The 19,396-nt window shown below is 37.8% G+C and overlaps 1 protein-coding gene across 1 annotated transcript in view; it reads left to right on the top strand.

Annotated features, from left to right (window-relative positions):
- Positions 1–19,396, top strand: part of TRPM3 (transient receptor potential cation channel subfamily M member 3) — a 457,883-nt gene that overhangs the window by 377,902 nt on the left and 60,585 nt on the right. The window contains exon 21 of the mRNA XM_072611419.1: positions 2,111–2,285. Coding sequence (XP_072467520.1) covers positions 2,111–2,285 — 175 coding nt within the window. The remainder of the gene's footprint in view (positions 1–2,110; positions 2,286–19,396) is intronic.

Below are 19,396 nucleotides of genomic sequence, written 5' to 3'. Positions count from 1 at the left end.
AATTGAAGTACCTGCATGCTAATAAAATAAGTTAGACAAGGAAGAATTTCTTAGTTCTAATTCTGTCTTGGGTTTTTTTGGAAATTTTCATTGGTAGAGCTGTTATGAGGATTTCTTTGAGGATGTAAGCTGAGGGCAAGGATTTGCACACAGTAGGCACTTAATAAATACTGACTGCATTAAACTTGGTTGGACAGATGCCATTGCCCTGCTGCACTTAATTAAGTTTGCTTCCCAAGATGAGCTATCTGACTTTAAGGTTCAAAACTCAGGTAGAAGTTGATTTGAGATATGTAAAATAGGTGATTATCTAAAGACAAAGTCAGGTATAAGGAAAAATCTAGGAGACTTAATGGAGTAAGGCTGAAAAAAATTTATAAACTGAGTTAACTCTAAACTGATTTATAGGATCTTACAGCAACAAGCATACGTATTATTGTGGTTATTGATATATTTATAAAGTTTATAAAGTTCTTGAAGGTTTGCAAAGCATTCTGCATATGACATCTCATTTGATTCTCAGAACAACCATATGAGGTCAGTGCTGTTATTATGACCTTTATCATAGATGAAGAAACTGAGGCTGGAGGGGGTTAAGTACTTGCCTAAGGTCACACAACTAGTAGATGTGTGTGGCAGAAATCGAACCCAGATCTTCCTGACTCCAAGCCAAGCACTCTCTCTACCACCTCGACACATGGGTATAACTCTTCACAAGACACATTTTTGTGCCTCATGAATTTCCCTCCCCTAATCCCAGAGTGGGAAGGGCGCCCTAGGAATATGAAAAGTATGGGCCACTGTAAGTCAGAAAAAAGTGATCCACCATAAGCATTTAAATGGATTATCCGAACCCCATTCACCAACAGATATCTTCAGCTCCTCACAGCTTACAGTGAACTAAAAATCGTCCTTGCTAAAATAGACTCTCAGATTTCAACCTGAGACTTTCTAGCTCGAGATCAGCATCTTAAATATTCCAACTGCACCTGGGCCACTGTTCCATACTGCTTTGCTTCATAGAAAGAGAAATCATAGGATTCCCATTTCGCTAGTAGATGAGAAACACATTGAGGACACTTGCCTTTTCCAGGGCCACAAAAATAGCTGCCAACAACCCTATATAAGAACCTGAGATCTTGACTCTCAGTCCTGCGTTGACTCCTCTATCATGCACCACTCCCATTTCATTTGGGTCAGAGCGCATTGTACTGGAGAAAGATAGCTGGTTCTAGAATCAGAGAAACAGTTCAACTCCTACCTCTACAAATTCCTTCCTCTGTGACCTTGGACTAGTCACTCCTTGACTCTCAGTTTCTTCAACTGTAAGATGAAGGACATTGCACCAGACATAGATCTCTGATCCTAGATCTGGCTAAGACACTAAGTGGCAAACAGAGAAATTTGAAACTGGGGGGGGGTAGGGGAGGTTTCATTGTACATAGCTTTCTGTTTTCCTTCATTTTTAAACTGTTGTTAAGGGTCTACATACACTTGTTTTACTAGCTCAAACGTATTGTTATAATAGCTAGCATTTATAATAGTGCCTTAAAGTTTGTAGAGTACTTTACAAATATTACCTCATTTGATCCTCACAACACCTTTGGGAGTAAGGCACTATTAATATCCCCATCAGACAGAGGAAACTGAGGCAGGTGGAAATTATGTGCCCAGGATTATACAACTAGTAAGTATCCAAGGAGAGATTTAACCTCAGACCTTCCTGACCATAATGTTGAGTTGTTTCAATAATGTCTGACTCTTCACAACCCTATTTGGGGTTTTCTTGGCAAAGATACTGGAGCCACTTGTCATTTCCTTCTCCAACTCATTTTCAGATGAGAGAACTGAGGCAAGCAGGGTTAAGTGATTTGCCCAGGTTCACACAGCTTGTAAGTGTCTAAGGCTGGATTTGAACTCAGGTCTTCCTGACTCTAAATCCAATGCTCAATCCACCGTGCACCTAGCTGCCTGTGGCCACAGAATTCTATCCAGACTTTCCTTGTCAGGAAATTGACTCATTTCCAATGTTTTCATTGGTGTCAGCATTTATAAGAAGCTAACCATGTGGATTTTCTCTTGTCCTTTCCCCCATCCCTGTCTCTTCTAGATGATAGACATGATGTACTTTGTCATCATTATGCTGGTGGTACTGATGAGCTTTGGGGTGGCTAGGCAAGCCATCCTCTTCCCCAATGAGGAGCCTTCGTGGAAGCTGGCCAAGAATATTTTCTACATGCCCTACTGGATGATTTATGGGGAAGTGTTTGCAGACCAGATAGACCGTAAGCAAGTTTATGATTCTCATACAACAAAGTCAGGTATTTAACTTCAATCCGGTGATGTCTTTTCCAAGATCGTTTGTTTGTTCTCAATAAATGGCTCAAGAGAGAGGACTGTTTTCGGAACTTGGATTCTTGGAGGAAAATCAATCCCAGAAGGTACACAGCTAGGAGTAGTGAAACCTTCCTTGGGTATTTGTTTCTGATGGTGTCCTCTATGTGACTCAGGTCTGCCAAATTTTCTAATTTCAAAGAGATTAATTACTTTTTTAAAAAATTTAATTCCCTTTTTGAATTTTAAATCCTAGGACCATGTGTTGAGTGTACAGATATCAGAAATGTTCTATGCTACTCCCACCCCTTCTGCCCCCTTTTTAAAAAAATAAATTCACGGATTTTATTTCAGAACAAATGCAATATGACCACAAGTATTTCAGTGTGGTAAAAGGAATCTATAGGGTGTTTTCCATAAAATCAGTTGCCCAATTTCTCTCCCCAAATATCTTAAATGATGTGCTACTGCAAACTCACTGGAGTCGGCAAATCCTGAGGTTTCATTTGGCTGGGAGTATGGAAAATGCCTTAGGTTATAAATCTGCGTTGCGTGCCACTGTATGCCAGGGGTAAAAAGCTGCTATACCCTGAAGTGATGCCATGTAAGAAGCAAAACACAGCAGGACCTAGCCACGCAAGGCCCTAATAGACGCTGATTTCCAGGGGCCCTCATCCCTCTTTAATGGTTCTTGAATATGCATGTGTCCTGCAAGTCTTTTCAAGGTTTCAATTTGCAAAGAAAAATTCAGGGATCCAGGTACGTGGATGCATGGGAAGAAAGCATTGCTCAGTGTGGAGGAATCAAATCCTTGGAGCAAGTTTTTCTACCTTTTCCCTGAGGAGTTTAGCTCTAGAAATAACATCCTTCCTACATTGTTGAATTAACATATTTTTAAACATTGTTGCTGACAGACCAGCCAAATGAGCACTGGACTATATGCATGGATTAAGGTTATATAACCAGGTGGTGATACTTAATAAAAATTAGGAAAAAGAGAAATAGCTAGTATTCTGCCTCTTAAAGGGCCAAGACCAGGAAATCAAGTTCAAAGCTTTGAGTGGTGTGATTCTACCACCACTGAGAGCAGGGAGTAAGGACTGCCCATTTTTAAATCCTCTTCCTTTCATCTCCAATCCCCTTGGAGTTTGGATAGAGTCTTCTCTTGGACCAAGAAATGTGAGGCCGATGAGTCTTCTTGGAACAAGTGTTTATTTCATGAGGATGAGCTGACTCTCCAGAGAATAATGTTAACCCTATCATTCTCTGATCGATTCTCAGGTCAGCAGCCAGTCAACAAGCATTTTTTAATTTCTTACTATGTGCCAGGCACTGTGCTAAGCCCTGTAGATGAAAAGTAAGGTAAAATTTAGCCCCCTGCTCTCAAAGAGCTCACATTCTAATGGGGGATGGAACAGATAGGATGTTTATAGGGTGAATTGGAGGTAATCTCAGAGGGCCTTCCTCCCAGAGACACTAATGGGCCTTCCTAAATCCAGGACTTCCAATAAACACAGAAAGTCCTTCAGAAAGCCTCTTTCCACATGGTTCCTAAAAAAATCCGTTCAATGGTTAAAAACTCATCTGTTGTCTTATTTTTTCCCTTGGAGAAAAAATTGAAATTGTCTCCAAGAAACTGCCTTTTTCTACTTGGTTCTATCATTTATCTTTCTGGGTTTCCATTCTTCCAAAATCTTTCCTTAGTTCTTACAGGTATTAGAGTGTTCTGTAACCATTGGAGGCAAGAGGGTGTGGGGAACCTGGGAAAGTCCATTGGGATGTAGGTTTCTTAATGAATGGGTGTTTCTATGTCCCTCTACAAGTGGCCATTTATTGATGTTGTACTAAGGACCCAGCCTAGTGCAACAAACACTGCAGTCTGGCTGTACAACAGGATTTATTTTTATTTTTATGTTTTGATGAAGGGCTGATTATAGTTTAGAACCCCAAAACCTATCAAGATGGAAGAATTTTTGTTTGTTTGTTTGAATGGAGTCTGGCAAGGCATTTCCTATACCATTAATTTTATCTGTAATACCATACACATATGAGAATAAATTACCTCCCCTACTACTGGCATCTTGAACAATTCTTTGATGAAGTGACCCACTACTAGATAACTCCTAACACAACTCCCCCATCCCCTCAACTTACATCCTCATCCCACCCAAAGTTCAGAAATTTACTTTGATGTATTCTTTATACTTGTTCTAAGCTAAATCAGCCACTGTTTTTCTGTCTAGAATACTCTAGAGTATTTGTCCTTTCTCAAATGTGTGTGGTACAGTATCCCCAATCTGTTGCTCAACTTGTTTGAAAATATCTATCCCTTTAATGAATTGATTTGGGAGGCAGTAGGGTATAGTAAAGGCAGTGCTAGACATGCTAGATTTTGTTTTTAAACCCAGCTCAGTCCTTTACTTACTCCCTTTATGACCTTGGGCAAGTCCCTTTACCTCCCTGGTCCTCAGTTTCCTCACCTGTAAAATGAAGAGTTGATCTAGATTACCTTTAAGGTTCCTCCCAGCTCTTAACCTTTGATCCTATGATTTCCACCTGATTGCATGGGAGGAACTCAGTAGGGAGTGGAGTTCTCTTCCCCCCCTTTCCCCTAGACAGTCAGGACAATACTCAGAGAGCCCCAAGCAGAGAGATATTTGAGAAAGGTACAAATCAGGTTTGCTATTATAAAGTGTGTCGCCTCTTTTCTGTGCCAAATCCAGGTTGGTTTGTGAAGCATGCATTCAGGCTGATGGAATCTCGAATCAACCAGGACCCACCACTCTGCAGAGGGTCTGACCATGCTGTGAATTTGCTCTTTGTGGGGGCTTTTTTTCCTTTCTCTCCCAAAATGCTGCACCTCTAATACACATCCTCCAAAGCAATTCATTTCTAACCCAATGCACGTGCTCTGTGTCTAACATTTTTTATTCCAAAATGGCTGATCCATTTCATGTTAAAGAAGACAATTCTTAATTGGAATGTATATAGATGTATGACAATGCACTGAGACTTGTTACCTTCAGTTTGCCACCTCAGAAGTGAGGCCAGCTTTGATACCCTCACTTCTGGGAACCACGGTTACCGATGTACAATATATCATTTTTCCAGCAGTTTTTGTTAAATGCAGTGGCCATGGATAGTATGTCAAAGAAACTAGAAAACAAGACTTACTTACTGATGCTTTCTAAATGTGCCTGAAGAAAGCTTTAAAAAAAGGTAGGGGATGGGGGGCGGGGTGGAAGCACTCAGAATAATACAACGGAGAAAAAAGAGCTTTTACCTCTAAGTAGTTTTTGAAGACTCAGCCAGAGGACAATAGAGAATTTTCCTAGTAGCCTGTGAGACAGCTCATGCTTTTTACCCTTCCGAGGGGGAGGAGTGAAAAGGAATAGATATGAGTTCATTACCCTGAAAATTCTAAAGTAATAGGGACATAACTGGCCTGTTTTGAGCAAATTGTTGTATGCATTCAGGGCAAATTAAGAGATGTTTTTCAAAAACCAAAAAAGCATTCCGTGTATGAAGTCATTTGGTCTCCAACTCATTGAAGGCACCACACCCTGCCACTATCAATTAACATGCTCTGACATAAAAATAGGTGATGTGAAAAAAAACACATATTAACTTTTCATGCCTGAACATGATCCATTCTGAGTAAGAGGGAGAGAAACCACTCAGGGGAAATGGGGAACAGTTAAGACTGGAACCGTGGGCAATGTTATAGGCTCCAGCCAGTGTTATATATAAAATCAACATTAGGTGGGATTTTATCATATCTAAAATCCTGAATTCTTCTATCTGTTGGTGATCTGGGAGGAAATCTAGTAAATATCTCTTTAGTTAGTAACGAAATGGGAGTGGACAACTGGTGACATCTTTTCTCTGCATGAAGAGGACTTCCATTTATAGGGTTTCACCCTTCCACGTCTTATTTCACTATCTAAACTGGAGGATGGGAAAGAACGATGCTCTTAGATGCATTAAATGGGGTCTAAAGTTAAATTCTTTTCTGACATCCTGTATATTTTTACAAGTTTAGGTAGTCATTTGAAAGCAGGATACTGAAAAGTGACTCTATTTTGACATACTACTTCTCAATCCTTTTGTGTTACAATTTAGTTATCAAGATTACTTAGTGCACAGGTCAAATACATTTTTGCTTACCGACTGTCATCTCAACCTCATGTCTGACAGTCTCTAACAGGAGATCTGGAGCAACAGCTAACCACATGTACTTTTACAAAAGGCTTGCTAGAAAACAGCCTGATTTGTTTCAGGGTTTTTTTTTTTTTTAACAGTCCTATTGAGTCAACAGGATCTGAAAGGACAAAAAAAATATTGCTTTTTAGTTAGTAAACTAGGGAACAGACATGCATACAAAGCAAAACACAAGAATGCATTGTTTTCTGATCCATATTGTACTTTAAAATATTTTTTCTACACTTTGGATGATAGATTTGAACAGCCAAGATGCCTAGTTTCTCAAATATGCTTGCTTTTTTCCTTTCTCTTTCTTTCTTTTTTCTTTTTTTGGCTTTGAACTTGTGATTTCAGTTATGTAGGGAACTTCTGTTGTGAAGACTCCCTTCACAGACTACAGATCAGACACTCATGTGCAATTTATAGTCCCAGAGTTACTTAGAGCACTGAGAGGCTACAGGATTTGCTCTCAGACACATAGCTAGTACCTGTTATACACAGACAGGTCTTCCAAAGTTGGTCTTCTCTCCAATGTGCCACTTTCCTTAATGATGCATGTTTGGCTTGTATGAAGTTGAAGGATGTTGTTCCACATTTAGATTTTGGAATTCAAGTCTTGAAACTTAGAACAGTGTGTTGTTATGTGCTGTTGATTACATCTAATGGACTCAAAGCTCTACCAAAGAAAGAAGGACCAGGTGCATTAGCATCTTTGATAGCTAGAGTATAGAGCAGTGTTGCCTGACCACCACCCCCACCCCCCCCCAAAAAAGGCATTTTAGGTAACAAAAACTAAATAATTTTCTTAAGACAATACTGGTCCAAACTTGGAAATTACTTATCAGAAAATGTTTTGTTTCAGCTTAGTCTTAGAACAATTTCATTAAATTAAAAAACCAAAGGTGTTATTGTCTTCTCCCAGACTTTACATGTTATCTATGAACAAAACTTTCCAGGCAGAGCAAGACTATCACCAACAGGCTGACCACTGGGTGATGAACTCTTCAGCCGTGCAGCCCATGTAACAGAAAAACATTTTTAAATGGCCCTGATTCTATATGGTTCCCTTCTGCCTCTATGGTGGCTGTGACAGTCTTGGAAAACAGAGAAGTTAGTATTAAGAACCATCTAGTTTTTAGACCATCTGTAAACATCAGTTTTTAACTGTTAGGATTCTAAGGGTGTCATCTTTGTCCAATTGCCAATGAAATGATATAATACTGAAGGAATAAAAATGTACCCATATGGACATTTTTTTCTATAAATATAATTAAAAGATGGAAATAAGGAGATGAAGCCAGGTGGAAGGAATGGTTCACAGATTCTCTTCAGAGACTGTAAAAAAAGAATTGGGGAGAGGGTGTGTTATCACGTTCCCCAAAACATCAGGAAACTTTGTTTTATGAGTCACTTGACCATCACCTTTCACGGTACTCATGAGTGCAAGCTAAATGATCCCCATGAAGATATAGCTTCAACTATTCACCAGCATGATGTGGTAGAGAATGAAAAAGAAAATCTATTAATAATTGGGGAAAGGCACCAAATTAAATAAATATACATTAAAACTCAGTTACTTCGTCATGTAGGTAGCAATGGGGTATGCTGGCCAAAATTTATATTTGAAAAGGTGGTTTGACAAATTAGATCAATTGTTAAGCATTTATCAAGCACCTACTACATACATGCCAGGCACCAGGAACACAAAGAAGAAAGTCAAAATTCCTGTCTCGGGGAGGCTTATAATCTAATAATATAATATATGTACGTATCAATTTGCTGATAGATGACTGATAAACGATGATTTGGGTGGGGACAAGAAGAGAAGGAAATAAGCACTTATTAAGCACCTGCTGTGTGCCAGGGACTGTGCTAAGTGTTTTACAATTTTTACCTCATTCAATCTCCATAACAATTCTGGGAAATAGGTGCTTTTGTTAGCCCCATTTTACAGTTGAGGAAACTGAGGCAAACAGATTAAGTAACTTGCCCAGAGAAATAACTGGTGTCTGAGACTAGATATGAACATAGGTCTCTTCCTGACTACAGGCACAGCAGTCTATCTATTGTGCCACCTGAGATGGGGGAAGGAGTGGATGAGACCAGCAGCTGAGAAGATCAAGAAAGAGGGGGGGTATTATTTGTGGGATTCTTTGTTTTTAAATGTAAAACATAGCTCTTGAGCAAGGCTTTGAATGAAACTAGGGATTCTGAGTGGTAAAGGTGAAGGAGGAATACATTACAGGGATAGGAGAGAGCCTATGGGAGAAGGCATGCTAAATGTGAGCTGGATTTCAGTGTGCATAAGGAGAACAAAGACTAATAAAGCTTGAAAGGTAGGTTGGGGCCAGCTTTTAAAGGCCTGTAAATGCCAAGCAGAGGAGTTTATATTTGACCCCAGAGGTTATAGGAAGCCACTGGAATTTATTTAGTGGGATATGGTCAGATCTGCACTTTAGTAAAATCATTTTGGCAACTTGTGGAAGAGGGATGGGAAGGTGTGGACTTGAGGCAGCGAGAATTAGGAGGCTAGTCCACTCGGAGAGATATGAGGTGGTCAGAGAGTGAATTGTAGTGGTGTCTGCGTGATCAGGGAGAAAGGTTCATGAATGTAACGGAACATTACTGTGCCAAACAGATGACTATACTCTTCCATGAAGAGTATGAAGACTCATGGCAAGCTATATATTGACTGATGCAGAATGACAAAAACAGAACCAGAAAAACAGTATACATAATAACTATAACGATAAAAAAAGAAATCAAAGAACAAATAAAACTAAACACTTTATACATAATCAAACTTGGCCCTAAAGAGGAAAATAAAAAATGTATCTCCCTCCTTCCCTTACAGAAGAAGATCATGAGTACAGTATATTGTACATCCTGTCATCTTTGTTTTACGTGTTGCTTAGTTTTGCTAAACTTTTTCTTCCCTTTTGTTTTAATTTTTTGTTATAAGAGATGGCTCTCTGGGGGGCTGGAGGGACATATTTGGGAATGAAGGTGATGTAAAAGCAAAAATTATCAATAAATTTTTTAAAAAGAAAATGTTTGGAGATTAAGAAATGAAAGAGATTAAGGCTTGCAAATTACTCAAGTCTTGTGCATATATTATAAATATGTTCTTAAAGGAGACAACTGAAAGGCACTGGACATGGTGAGCATTGAATAGTATTACCCCCCCCAAAAAAACTGATTTTATTCTAGCAAACTGGAAATAACTGATGACCAATATGGAGATCATTTCATAATCAAGTGTCTATATGTAATTAGTTCATTGGTCCCTAGAGCAAAATTAAAATCAACATAAATCTAGAAAAACAAAGGGGGAAAATGAAAAGATGTTTTAGCCAATTAAAATAACTCCAAACTGGTATGTTAAAGCAAGCCACTTTGAAAATTGGGAAATGGAAAAAAATATTGACTCTGATAAACTCCATTTCTTGGAGAATTTTAAGAGTCACTAAAAGAGAAAAAAAAATCCCAGAAAACACCTCTCTCCCTGTTTACAGTTTCTTTTTTCTTTAATCTATCCTATACACAACTGCCAAAATCATCCTTCTCAAGTACAGATCTGACCATACCACTCCTGTGGTCAGAAAGGAAAAAAAAGAAAAAACTCCGTAAAATACAAGCTATTCACCCTAATGTTCTTTTTTTCTTTCCTTCCCCCCCCCCCTTTGGAGACAAATGGAGTTAAGTGACTTATCCAGGGTCACGCAGCTAGTAAGTGTCTGAAGCCAGATTTGAACTCAGTCTTCTTGATTCCAGGACCTGTACTCTATCCCCTGTACCACCTAGCTCCCCTACCCTAATATTGCAAACTCCCTAACGTGATTCATGTTTATCCATTCGGACTTGTTTCCCATCATCCCTCTATATTTATTCTGTGTTCCAACCAAACTGACCTATTCTCAAAACATCTATTTCCTGTCTCTCTCTGCACAAGTTGTCTGCTCATCTTGAAATGGACTCTATCCTCTCCTCACTTTAAAATGCTTGCCTTTCTTCAATACCCAATTTACATGCCACCTCCTCCATAAAGGTTTTTCTGAGCTCCCAAATTAATGTTCCTTTTCTCCTCAAATTATTTTATTTTTACTTCCTTGGTTATGTGTTCTAGCCTCCAATAGAATGCAAGTTCACTAAGGGTAAAAATCAGTACCTTAAGGTTTTCTCCTCAAGATATTTTATTTTTGCTTTCCTATTTATGTGTTTTAGCATCCAATAGAATGTAAGTTCCTTGCACACAGTAGGCTCTTAGGAAATGTGTTTAAGTGAATGTGTTGACAGCATACGCTTGATCTCCCTGAGCAGAGACACAGAAGCTAAGAGTTCTACTAGTTTATAATAGAAGTACATTTGTAAAGAAAAAAAATTACAGGGGAAGAGAATGAACAACCAGAAGCAGTGTCACCTCAAAAAACACCATAAAACAGAGGATAAGAAAGTAAACCTGAAGAAAGCTTGGCATGAAATCCATCCAAGTCAGATCATCCCAAAAACATTTATAGATTAAACTAGGACAACAGATAGATATAAAACAGATTTGCAAGAGTTTCTATAGCAATCTGTTCTCATCATCAATGACGATGGGTATATATTCCACACTACAGTGCCCACTGTGCAATATGAAGGAGTGGAAATGCCACTTAAGAAGATGAAGTTGGAAAAAACAGCTGGACCCGACTAAACATAGACTGAGGAAACGTGTCCTGGAAACAACACGGTTTTAACGTCCCCCAGGCAGGGTGTGATTTTCAAAATATCTTAGAGAAGATGCTAAAAGATAAAAGAGATCACAGACTGTAATATTAAGGTAAAATGGCAACTTAATAGGCTTAAGCAACAACCAATGCATAAATCCACTTTATTGTTCCAATAAACTCTTTATGGGAATGACTTGCACACATATGAGGTAGATCCATAATGCAAATATGGATCTCCATATGGAGAAAGCAACAGGTAGACATCAACAGTTGATTTTCTATAGCAGACTACATATTTATGGGTTCAGAGTTTATTGAAAAGGGTAGAAAATACAAGAACACATTTTCTTACAGATTTCTGATTGTTTAAAAAGCATTTGACTTAATAGCGCAAAACACTGTCATAAAGACTCTCTCTCAACAAGAGTTTCCCACAAGAGGATAGGATGTTAAGAACGACGTGTCCTTGATTGATATGACTCGCTTCTTGTTGTCATTACCAAAGCAAGGGGTAAGACAAGGAGAGATGGTCTTCCAGTATCATAAGAGATGTTATTCTACAAATACCAATGGAAATACTCCACAGTTTCTTCTTTGTGAATGACAAAATTTTGCTTTTTGCATCTGCTAAGGGACCTCCTAGATGAGATCCACAGCTATACAGAGATAGGTTTGCATTCTACCATGGAAAAATTAAGTATATATGACATCAGTCAATCAAAAACCATTTATTAAGTACTTACTGCATGCCAGAACAAGACTCTATGCTAAGTCTTGGAAATGGGAAGAAAGATAAAAAGTCTGTCCTCAAAGGGCTCGCTCTAATGGAGGGGACAACATATAAATAGGTACCTATAAGGTATGCTGAAGGTACATGAGAGGAAGAAGTATGGTGTGCAGTGATGCTGAGAAGAAGGGATGGGGACCAGGAAAGTCCTAAGGAAGGAAGCCAGAGAAACTAGGATTCACAAGTGAGGAGGGAGAGCACCATAGCAATGGGAGACAGCAAAGACACCAAGATGGAAAGTGGAGTGTCTGGTGCAAGGGAGAGCATGCAGACCATTGTAGCTAGATACCAGAGTATGTGGGAGGAGAGTCAAGTATAATAAGACTAGAGAGGCAGGAAGAGGCCAGTTGGATGAGCAGCTCATTAACAGATATGGATTGCACTGGGGATAGTTTATATATGGTGGTTTCAATGATCCCAAACTGCCACCTCACTGTAAAGTCCATCTTTTTATAATACCACTGTTCTCCATGAGGGACATGTGATCTAAGGGAAGAAAAAAGGGGTAGGGGGAGATATATGTTTATTAAGAAACATATGTTTATTAAATGCTATGTGCCAGGTACTGTGCTAAGTACAAAACACTTGACATATGTTATCTTATTTGAGATAAATAGAGAGTTGGGTTCCTAGTCTGGAAGACACTGGTTTAAGCCCCACCTTGGACACACGCTAGCTAAATGAACTTTAATATCATTTAGCCCTCTAAATCCTATTATCTAAATGATACCATTTTAACCTCTTAGTTCCTCTGGTCAATTCTCTATGACTATAAGTTTCAGAGAAAGTACTGATCTGAATTAATAGAGGGAGTTTACTCACTTGGGAGTTTCCCTAGACTAATGAAGTACCAACCTTTTATCTATATCAGCCCTCATCCCTATTCTCCCTATTCTGCTATATGCCTACAAATCCTACAATCTTTTAAAAAAATCAAAATTAGAGTTTACTCAAAAGGCAACAGAAAGGTACATGCAAGGAGATGGAGAATTAAGGCTATGGAATATGATGCTACTAGCAATGACTAATTTTGAAGAAACAGCATTAAAGACATCAAGGATACATATGACTAAGAAAAATAGTAGATTAGTTATATAGGGCTAAGAGTTGAATAATTTGAGGCCACAAAATATTAAAAATTGAAAACAGGGGTTCTTAACCTTTTTTTGTGTTTATGGATACCTCTGATAGTCTGGTGACACCTGTGGACTTCTCAGAATAAAGTTTTTAAATGAATAAAATAAAATATGTAGGATTACAAAGAAAACCAATCACACTGAAATGATCACCAAACAATATTCTTTAAAACAAGTTCGCAGATCCCAGGTTAAGAAACCCTGACCTAAAAGAAGACCTCCGAAACATTGGGTAGATCCTTTAGGATTTAAGAAAGAATATGAACAAAAAAAATCATAGCATAAAAAAGATTTTGAACTGTACCTATGTGGAGTGGGGAGGGAGGGAAGTCCTGTATCAGTAAGATCAAAGACCCACCCATAGGCTTTCCACCAAAAAATCAAAGACCATGTTATTAAAAGGTTTTGTCCAGTCAGAAGACCTGTATTCAAATTCCATTTCTCATACTCACTGGACATGAGAATACAAGCAAGTCATTTAAACCTTAGTTTTCTCACCTATTAAATATGCATAATGATCCTAACACTACCCTCCCTCAAAGATTTCCTGTGAGGAAAGTGCTTTGTAAAATTCACATGTCACTTAGTGGTCATTGTACTGAGCCAAGGTTCCAAAGACCAATAAAGGGCTGTAAACAAGTCTTTGTTAGAATGTATGAGCATCATTAGTATTTTTAATAATTATTCAGTTAAAAGTTAACAGACAATGTAGACTCTTAATTCTGTGAGGGAAAGACTTGGATCCCCTTCTCCACTGGCTTATTCTATACCAATATCACTGGACATAAACAGCTATAGAAGTTTTGTGTGCAACCTCCTACCCTTCAATGAAGTATATTTAATTTAACCTGTCAGGTAACATTATCTGCCTCTTTATTATAATTCTGCCATTAGTGAGTCAAGGGCATCTTCTTCATGTTCTTACATATTTTCCATTGGGATCACACACCCTGTCTTCCTTTCTATGCAATCTGTGCCAACTATAAGAAAACTCAGGTGTAAAGCACAGACTTTAACTTTATCCCCAAAAAGGTTTCTCATAGATTTCTGGGAATTATGAACTGGTGGGTCTCACTTGCAAAGTAGTCAGGGTTGTGAAATCTATAATAATATCTAACATTCATATGGTGCTTTAGGGTTTGCAAAGCACTTTACAAATTGGGAAGCAGGTGCTATTATTATCCCCTTTTTACAGATGAGCAAATTTGGGCATACATAAATTAAGTGACTTGTTCAAGGTCACGCAGCTGTGTTTGAGGTCACATTTAAACTCAAGTGGTAGTGGTGGTGGTAGTAGGAGTAGTAGGAATTGGCAAACATTTATATAGTGCTTACTATGTGTCAGGCGCTATGCTAAATGCTTTACGCTTATTACCTCACATTCTCACAACAACCCTGGGAGGTATTATCTCCATTTTACAGATAAGAAAACTGGAGCAAACACAAGCTAAAAGACTTGCCCAAGGTCACACAGCCAGTCAGTGTCCTAATCAGTATTTGAACTCAGGTCTTCCTGACTCCAGATCCAACACTCTGTCCATTGTACTATCTAGCTAACTAATAAATAAAAGGTAAGATCACTGAACACTTGAGCAAACATAACCCTTGGGGGCTATTGTAATGTGGTTCCTATAAGGGGTGTGTGAAATCAACTATTAGTTCTGTTATGGATAATGAAAGAGAAGTAGATGTGATTTAGACTTCCAAAAATTCTTTATTAATATAGTATTAATTTAAATTAATATTAATTTATTAATAATAGTAATAGCTCAAAATTTTAATGCTATAAGGTTTTCAAAGCACTATATATGTACATTATGTATTATGTTATACACAGTATATATGACATTAACATATATATCTCACTTCATCTTCACAATAATCCTTAGAGGTAGTTACTATTATTTTCCTCATTAAACACATGAAGATACTGAGATTAAGAGAAGTTAAACAATTTGCTCAGGCTCAAATAACTAAAAAACCTATCTCAAGCAGGATTCAAACTCAGGTCTTCTGACTCCAAATCTATCACTGATTCCTTTAAAAAGATTCAATACCAATTGTTGTCATTCAGTCACTTCAATCATGTTCAACTCATCATAACCTCACTTGGAGTTTTCTTGGCAGAGATATTGGAATAGTTTGCCATTTCCTTCTCCAGCTCATTTTACAGATAAGCAAAGTAAGGCAAACGGGGGAAAGTGACTTGCCTGGGGTCACACATTTGAACTCAGGAAGAGAAGTCATCCCACTTCTCGGCCCAGCACTCTATCTACTGCACCACCTAGCTGCCCAAGTCAATGAGTTTTTATTAAGGGCCAGACACTATGCTAAGAGCTAAGGATAACTGAATCACCATAGGTTGGGGCATACTTGTCATGGAGAGGAACCCAGAGTACCGTCTGTCTCCTGCACTTTATATCCCCGAAAATGGACAATAATTACAGTTCCTCTTCTTCATGGAGAAAAAAAAGTCACAATCCCTCATAAGGATGGAAATGCACTGACTCAATGTTTATAAATTAGATCGAAAAGGAAATTTACATGAAAGTTTCTAAGTTCTGCAGATGACACTAAATTCTATATAATAGAATATCAAGCCAGCAGCCAAGCTTACAAAAAAATTTCATGAGACCATGTAAGTAAGTAGAAAAGTGGTAGATAAACTCCACTGTGGACAAGTATAAGGTAAAGCATTTAGGGTTAAATAATTTGTTCAGCTATATTTATGGGAGGATGACCTCCAAGCTCTACATTACAGCCTAGGAAAGGCAAGTAGAAGACTTTGTAGAACTAGAGATCATAGAATCAGAGTTCTGGAACCTGAAGGGACCTCAGACACCATATAGCCCAACCCTCTCATTTTTAAAAATGGGAAAACTGAATCTCAGAGAGATTATGTAACTTGCCCAAACCAATGCAAATAGTATTGGAGATGCAAGAGCTTTCACCTATATCTTGGCAGAGCCAAAAAAAAAAAGTCAGTGATAGGCTGGACATTAGATGTATATTAAAATCAAGACAGAAAATGTGTTCTTATTAGATCTCTCCCTGGAATACTATAGACACTTCTGATTATTATAATCTCAGAAGAGCTAGAAATGGTTCAGAGGAGAACTCAACTAACCAAGGAAATGGAAATTTGCAACATGAAAATGGATTGGAAAATAGTAGGTACCTTTCATTCTAGAAAGATGACAGCTGAGAGGGTGATGGAAATGCGGTATGAAATCACAGAGGGCCATGATTAGAGTAAACAAAGATATATTTTCCAAGTCCTAGCTTACTTGTACCTGTGGGAGGCCCTGAAGCTTGAGAAAGGTAGCTTCAGAACAAATAAAAGGAAGCACTTTTTTACAATATGAGTAAGTGAGATTTAAGGGAGTATGGTCTGAAAATATAACTTGAGATGACAGAAACTCAAAATACCTTTTTAAAAAATTCAAATAAGTTCATTATACCACTAATCATATCTATATCACTTTGAGATTTATGAGACACTTTACAAATGTTGTTTTATTTGATTATCTCAAATAGCCAAATTAGCTCTGGAAAGTAAGTGTTATTATCATCATCCCTACTTTACAGTTGAGGAAACCAAGATAAGTAGAGGTTAAGCAACTTGCCCAGGGTCATACAGCTAGCAAATATCTCCAGTCTCCCTGACTCCAGATTCAACACACTCTCTATCCACTATACCACCTAGCTGTCATATTGAGGATTGATGCATGATATGGATGAATGATAAAGTATTTTTAAGAGCTTATTATTTGCAAAGAAATAATAATGATGGTGACATTTGTATAGCGTTTAGTATGTACCAGGCACTTTGATAAGCACTTCCCAATTATTCTGTCATTCGGTCCTTACAACAAGCCTGAGAGATAAGTGCTATTATTATCCCTACCTCTGATGCTTATTGCCAGGGTCATCTTGGTCAAATTCCTAACATTCCTCAGTTTCGTCCTCTGTAAAATGAGAGATTTGGATTGAATAGCTCTAAGGTCTTTTCCAACTCTAGATTTATAATTAGGAGGTCTCAAAAAGAAGCCATTTAACCACTCCAACCTTCCAGTTCCTCATATATAGTACAAAAAGGCTGGACTAAATAATTTCTAAAATCCTTTCCTGTTCTAAATTTTTTATGTATTATTTATTTTTAGCTTTTTTTTTAACCAAAATTTTGAGTTCCAAATTCTCACCCTCCTCCCATCCCTCCCAAGCCCAGTGAGAAGGTAAGAAAAATGTTGTTGATCATACATGTGAAATCATACAAAATATATTTCCATATTGGCCATAGCACAAAAAAGCAAGAAAAACAAAGAAAGTGAGAAAATCATATTTCAATTTGCACTGAGTTCATCAGTTCTCTCTCTGTGGAGGTGGAGAATACCTTATATCATTTTATTGATCAGAGTAGCCAAGTCTTTCACAGGTGATCATCATTACAATGTGGCTACAGTTGTACACAATGATCTCCTGGTTCTTCTCCCTTCACTTTGCATTGATTCATAATAGGTGTTAACATGTTGTTTTTTCTAAAAATACCTCCCTTGTCATTCACCACAATCATATGGCACAACCTGCTTAGCTATTGCTTAAATGATGAGTTTCTCCTCAATTTTCAATTCTTTGCCAACATAAAAAGAGCTGCTATAAATATTTTGCAAACATAAACCTTTTTCCTTTCTTTTTATCTCTTTGGGGTATAGACTTAGTAGCTTTATAGCTCTTTCTAGAGTGATTGGACCAGTTCACAACTCCACCAACAGTTTATTAGGCTGCCAATTTTCACTCTTCCCCTCCAGAATTTGTCATTTCTGATAGGTGTGAAGTGGTACTTCAGAGTTATTTTAATTTATATTTCCCTAATCAATAATAATTTAAATCATTTTTCATATGACCATAGACAGCTTTGATTTCTTCTTCTGAAAACTGCCTGTTCATACTCTTTGACCACTTAACAACTGAGGAATGGCTCTTATTTTATAAATTTGACTCAAGTCCCTATATATTTGAGAAATTAAGCCTTTATCAGAGAAATGTGTCTTGAAAATTTTGTTATTATCTCATTGTCTTTGGTACCTTTTAGCAAAATGTAGCTTCCCTGCTCGTTTCTTTTAATTAGGTCTATTTTTGTTTTTGTTTTGTCTGAGATGAAGATTACTACCCCTTCAACTGAAGTATAATAAATTCTGCTCTAGCCTTTTATTGTGTCTTTATCTGTCTTTTTGTTTCAAGTGTGTCGCTTGTAAACAACATATTGTTGGACTGTGGTTTCTAATTCATTCTACTATCTGCTTCTGTTTTATGGGTGAGTTCATCCCGTTCACAGTGTTATGATTACTGTGTATTTCCCTCCATCCTATAACCTTCTGTTTATCCTTCTCTCTTTTTATCCTATCAGTCCCCAGAAGTCTGTTTTCCTTTTTGACTACTGCCTCGCTTAATCCACCCTCCCTTTTATCATCTCTCCCACAATCTCTCATTCTCTTTCCCTTCTATTTCCTTATAGATTGCGTTGCTCACTGCATTCCCTCCTCCCCTTCCACTACAAAAGTTCTTCCTTGAACATCTTTTATGTGAGAAAATTTTCCCTGTTACCTCTCCCTTCCCTTCTCCCAGTGTGCATCCCCTTTCTCTCACTGCTTCATTTTTTTAGAGATTGACTCAACATAATCAGTTCATATGCATGCCTTCTGTCTATGTAAGATCCTTTTAATTGCCTAATAATGATAAAATCCTTAGGAGTTACATATATCATCTTCCCATACAGGAATGTAAACAGTTTAATTTTCTTGAGTCCTTTATGATTAACTCTTTCATGCTTACCTTTATATGCTTCTCTTGAGTTTTATGTTTGAATCTCAAATTTTCTGTTTAGTTCTGGCCTTTTCAACAGGAATGCTTGAAAGTCCTCTATTTCACAAATATCTCTTTTTTGCTAAGTAGGATATTTGTGGTTGTAATTCTAGTTCCTTTGTCTTCCAGAATATCACGTTCCAAGCCCTCTGCTACTTTAACATGGAAGCTGCTAAATCCTGTGTGTTCCTACCTGTGCCTTCATGACATTTAAGCTGTTTCTTTCTGGTTGATTGAAGGATTTTCTCCTTAACCTGGGAGCTCTGGAATCTGGCTCTAATATTCCTGGAAGTTTTCATTATAGGATCTCTTTAAGGAGGTGATCAATGGATTCTTTCAATTTCTATTTTACTCTCTGGATC

The sequence above is a fragment of the Notamacropus eugenii genome, chromosome 1 (genome assembly GCF_028372415.1).
Source record: "Notamacropus eugenii isolate mMacEug1 chromosome 1, mMacEug1.pri_v2, whole genome shotgun sequence".
Classification (NCBI taxonomy): domain Eukaryota; kingdom Metazoa; phylum Chordata; class Mammalia; order Diprotodontia; family Macropodidae; genus Notamacropus; species Notamacropus eugenii.
This window is presented reverse-complemented; position numbering and strand designations above follow the sequence as displayed.